Source organism: Octopus bimaculoides, chromosome 17 (assembly GCF_001194135.2).
Source record: "Octopus bimaculoides isolate UCB-OBI-ISO-001 chromosome 17, ASM119413v2, whole genome shotgun sequence".
NCBI lineage: Eukaryota > Metazoa > Mollusca > Cephalopoda > Octopoda > Octopodidae > Octopus > Octopus bimaculoides.
The window spans coordinates 35165902-35171725 of record NC_068997.1 but is presented as its reverse complement, the minus strand read 5'-3'; the positions used below and the strand labels follow the sequence as shown (position 1 = coordinate 35171725).

The 5824-nt window shown below is 40.4% G+C and overlaps 1 protein-coding gene across 1 annotated transcript in view; it reads right to left on the bottom strand.

The window, feature by feature from the left end:
* Positions 1 to 3817: 3817 nt before the first annotated feature.
* The window catches only part of LOC106875249 (ubiquitin carboxyl-terminal hydrolase 31), a 123283-nt gene continuing 121276 nt past the window's right edge, over positions 3818 to 5824 (bottom strand). Inside the window, exon 12 of the mRNA XM_052973896.1 lies at positions 3818 to 4301. Coding sequence (XP_052829856.1) covers positions 3979 to 4301 — 323 coding nt within the window. The 3' untranslated portion in view covers positions 3818 to 3978. The remainder of the gene's footprint in view (positions 4302 to 5824) is intronic.

Genomic DNA, 5824 nt, shown 5'->3' with positions numbered 1-5824 from the left:
AAACAAGCTTGGAAGGACTGGAAGAACGGAGGTAGCAGGGAATTGTATCAGACTGCCAGAAGGGAAGCTAGGAGACAGGTTTACTTAGCCAGAGGGGAAGCAGATAAGAAAAACTTTGCCAATGTTCTGCGCCATGAGGACCAAAGACTTGAAGTATTTTGTGTTGCAAGACAGTATGTGAGAGAGAATTGTGATGTCGTAGGAGAGAAATGTGTTCGCATGGATGATGGCTCACTTGCACTAAACGAGGCTGCAAAGAAAGAGGTTTGGAGACGCCACTATGAAAGGTTGCTTAATAAAGAGAGTGAATGGGAGAAAGCGAGTCTGCCGAATGTCGACCCAACAGAGGGATCAGCTATCCTAATTGACAGTACTTTGGTAGATAAAGCAATCAAGAGTATGAAGACAGGGAAAGCCCACGGCCCATCAGTAATCTATGCAGAGATGCTCAAAATATCTGGCAATGTCGGCTATAGACTAGTCACCCGTATAGTTAACCAGGTGATGCATGAAGGAGTCATACCCAATGACTGGTGTAGCAGCACCATAGTCAACTGCTACAAAGGTAAAGGTGACGCTTTAGACACAAATAATTACAGAGGTATCAAGTTGTTGGACCAGGTAATGAAGGTCATGGGGAGGGTCATAGCCCAACTAATTAGGGAGAGAGTCAGCTTATATGAGATGCAGTTGGGATTCGTGCCAGGGAAATGCACCACTGATGCTATATTTCTGGTAAGACAGCTGCAGGAGAAATACCTAGCCAAAGATAAACCTCTGTACCTGGCTTTCGTTGACATGGAGAAAGCCTTTGACAGGGTTCCCCGATCCCTTATCTGGTGGTCAATGAGGAAACTAGGGATAGAAGAATGGTTAGTGAGAGCTATGTACAGGGATGCTGTCAGTAAAGTGAGGGTTGACAACGAGTACAGTGAAGAATTCTGGGTAGAGGTAGGCGTCCACCAAGGTTCAGTCCTCAGCTCCCTCCTATTTATAATAGTCCTACAGGCAATAACACAGGAATTCAAGACAGAATGCTCCTGAGAGCTTCTCTATGTTGATGAACTTGCTCTAATTGCTGAGTCACTATCAGAACTAGAGAAGTTTCATGTGTGGAAGCAAGGATTAGAATCAAAGGGCCTTAGAGTCAATCTAGCTAAAACCAAAGTCCTAATAAGTAGGAAGGTAGACAAACCACAAACCCCTTCAGGTAGATGGCCCTGCTCAATTTGTAGAAAAGGCATAGGTAGAAACTCTATAAGATGTACTCAGTGTAAGCTATGGACACATAAGTGCAGCATTATCAAAGGAAGGCTAACTAGCAAGATAATTTTTGTATGTGGCAGATGCTCAGGAGCTATAAACACTGAAAATATGCAGAGAACAACTTCTGCCACATTCCAGGGAGAAAAACTAGAAGTAGTTGATAGCTTCCATTACCTAGATGACCAAGTCAGTAGTGGGGGACGGTGCGCTCAAAGTGTAGCTGCTAGAATAAGAATAGCCTGGGCAAAGTTCAGAGAACTCTTACCTCTGCTGGTGACAAAGGGCCTCTCACTCAGAGTAAAAAGCAGACTGTATGATGCATGTGTATGATCAGCCATGCTATATGGCAGTGAAACATGGGCCGTGACTGCTGAGGAGATGCGTAAGCTCACAAGGAATGAAGTCAGTATGCTCCGATGTATGTGTAATGTCAGTGTGCATACTCGATAGAGTGTAAGTACCTTGACGGAAAAGTTGGACTTAAGAAGCATCAGTTGTGGTGTGCAAGACAGACGATTGCGGTGGTATGGTCACTTGGCAAGAATGGATGAGGATAGCTGTGTGAAAAAGTGAACCTGTGGAAGAGGTAGACCCAGGAGTACTGGGGATGAGGTGGTGAAGCACGACCTTCGAACATTAGGCCTCACTGAGGCAATGGCTAGTGACCAAGACCTTTGGAAATATGCTGTGCATGAAAAGACTCGGCAAGCCAAGTGAGACCATAACCTGTGGCCTTCACCAGGGGTGTAACCAGCCCACTATGCGTACCTTTCCTTCTTTGGACACAAAATCCTGCTTCCGAAGACCTGTTGAGGCAAGTGAAATCAAAATTGAAATCGAACCAAATTTGATGATTGGCACACATGCTAAACTTCCCTCATTGGACACTAAACTCAGTTTGTGAAGACCTGTTGGGGCAAGCGAGATCAAAACTGAACCAATTTTGATGAATGGCACCCGTGCCAGTGGAGCGCTAACAGCACCATCTGAGTGGGATCACTGCCAGAGCAGTGGTCTCGCTCCCGTGCCAGTGGCACGTAAAAAGCACCATTTGAGCACGATCGTTTCCAGCTTCACCTTACTGGCACTTGTGCCGGTGGCATGTAAACAAAACTTTGGACTAACTCCTGTGTAGGTGGCACGTAAAAACACCATTTGAGCGTGGCCATTGTCAGTACTGCCGGACTGGCCCATGTGCCGGTGGCACACAAAAAGCACTCACCACACTCTTGGAGTGTTTGGCATTAGGAAGGGCATCCAGCTGTAGATCAAATTGGAGTCTGGTGTAGCCATCCGGTTTGCCAGTCCCCAGTCAAATCATCCACCCCACACTAGCATGGAAAGTGGACGTTAAATGATGATGATGATGATGAACTCTAGGTTTTTGGACAGATTGAACTGAACATTTACACAATGTTTCATAAGAAACTTCTATGACTGTGGCATGATTTTTCTCTCCATCCTTGTTGGCAGTTACTAACCTTGTTCATTGTAAATAGCCAACATCAAATATCTTTACATCCAACAATAAATATTTCTAGTAAATGTTCGTGAATTTGCTTTAGTTATTATTCATGCAGCCAATGAAATATATCTTCACTGATTAGCTCAGTTTAAGCAATGTACTGACCTTATAACAGTACCGAACCTTGGTCACACCAGAATTGATATGCTGTGGATCAGAAAGAGCTCCATCAGCACACACTTTGATGGTGCTTCTGATATGAAGACATTGATCCAAAAGACAAATGGAGCCCACAGGCAGATATAGCTGACTGATTCCCTGATGTCAAATGCAATGACATGGATTTCCCCAAATTCTTGAGGGTGACGGCTCACTGGTTAGGGATATAAGGAAGTAGACTTCCAGTAGATCTGGCTTTACAAAAGACACACCTGTGACCATAAAGGAGGGAGAGGGATTCAGTGTTGTTAACAGTTGTCTCCATCCCTTTGAGGTGTTGGGAGTGAATGGAATAGGACAATGGTAGGCAGGGAATTGCAGACACTGTAGCAGGTTTCCAAAACTGGGATATATCCCTGCACATAGGAAGATTAAAGAGTGGTGATGATAGGGGCTAGAGTTTGCACAAATAAAATTATGGTTGTATTAATAGCATTTCATTTTGTTACTATATTATATGACAGAATATATCTATAGCTTTTTTTTTTAGCCAACACAGAGTGTTACGACAACTGTAAGCAATTTGTCAGTATAGTATGTGGATGAGAAAAAAAGAGCAACAGTTGTATGTAACTTTTGACTCATTTTTGGTGTACAAAAGTATAACTCAATGAGTTTCCACTATTATTGTTGTTTGCACAGTCATGACATCACTCTACAAACTTTTGATCAAAAGGCATTCTAGCCATAATCACCTTGCTATATCAGACTATATTGTTCAATATGTTCTTATTTAAGATGGTTGAGAATGATTACAGGGGTACTTGGTTGAGCAATCAAGTTAGGTTACTAATCTCCTCTTTTACATCAATATTTAGTACGATTAAAATATTAGAAGTGTTAATCATAAAAGTTAGAGATATAAAATAGAATAAACAATATAAATTTTTATTATTTTTAAAAAAAATGCAAAACTGTATAAGAAATAATCTAGAAGTGTCTTGTGTAATATTTATTGTAAAATATCTGATATTTTGACATAAATGAATCCATTCATCATTCAGTTATTTGTTTTGGAATACTGAAAATCATACTGAAGATTCTTTTAAACAAGGACCAAGTAATTTCTTCTTATGGAAAGCTGATGTCTGTTCTTTATACTTGTGTAAGTGAAGCTGTGGTTGGTATCGTATAGGTTCAGTTATGGACTGTGTTTCTGATCCCTGAGAAATGTTCGACTTTTTAGAAGAAAGTTGAGAGCAAGATTTAATATCATCATAGGTTTTGGATCTTGAAAAAACTACTGAACTATTATTATCAAATTGGTTATAGTGATTACGATTTTCAGTTCGAGCGATAGTAGCAAATTTCTTCAATTCAGTTCTGGTTCCAGGATTTGTTATCTGTTCACCTGCGCAAAAAAAAAAAAAAAAAAAAAAAAAAAAAAAAAAAAAAAAAAAAAAAAAAAAAAAAACATATACATATATATATATATATATATAAGCAATGTTAATTCTCTAAATGAAGTATTAACAGTAACTGCACGATAAAGTGTAGTATGTTGCCACTTAAGTGTGGCTGACCCCTAGGGGTGGATGTTACTGTTGCTTTTAGCCCCAGGAGGACATCTCCTCCAGCTGGCTTATCGACACACGACTGTGTCCTGTTTGCCAAGGGAAGTTATCCCTCTCACCTCGATCTGCAGCACGAACGTATCCGGATTTCAGGGTTATTTCCCTTCGTCGGCGTCCGACAGCTGATGACCCTGAAATCCGGATACGTTCGTGCTGCAGATCGAGGTGAGAGGGATAACTTCCCTTGGCAAACAGGACACAGTCGTGTGTCGATAAGCCAGCTGGAGGAGATGTCCTCCTGGGGCTAAAAGCAACAGTAACATCCACCCCTAGGGGTCAGCCACACTTAAGTGGCAACATACTACACTTTATATATATATAATTCTAAGAAAAAGAAAAAACTTCAGTAATGCTCCACAGAACCAGTCATCTTCACTAAATGTCCTCCCTCTAATGCTTCAAAATGTCACATTAGAACTCTCGATTAATGATCTGGCCCTGGGGGACAAATTCTCAGTGCACAATATTACATTTCTGGGGGTGATGCTTGTGGCAGGTCTTCCAGACTGTTGATTGTATTCTAGTGATGTTCTTCTGTTTTTGAAGCATCTGTACCACTTGAAACATTCCATATGGCCTATTGCCTCATCACCATAAGCTTCTAAAGCATGCTCAATGTCTCTGCATCACGTCTAATGCAAAATTTGATGTTGGCTCTTTGTTCCTGTCCATGACAAAATAACAGACAACAGCATACACATCATCACAAAAACAAATTTCACAACTTTTGAAGTAAATACAGTGTTGTCACTTGGCACACTGTCCCATGAAGGTCACTGTTAGCTCTCACCGTGCATGCAACCATGTGCTGCCATCTGTTGGTGCATTACAGAACTAGTCTAGGAACTTTTTGATACCATCTCATATTTATCAATGTATACGAATGTGTCTCCATAGCTGAGATGTGGGTTTGATTAGTTATGTTGCTTAAACCACACTATCTGTAACACATACTCCCTCTACTTACAGATGTCTATGTGTGTGTGTGCATGCATATACTCATATATTATTTGTGTATATATATATATATATATATATATATATATATATATACACACACATACATACATACATATGCATGCATACATATATATTTCTTTGTTAGAAACCAACTCCCACTTTCTAGAAAGAATGCCACTAAATAAAAAGAAGAAAAAGATATACATATATACTGAAGTACAAAGAAACTCTTTTGTTAAAAGGAATGCTTGCAAATATTTGTTACCAAAATAAAATGCCAATAAAGTGAAGCATCTGTTCATACACTATAGGTGATTCCTAATCCACTGTTCCTTCCAAG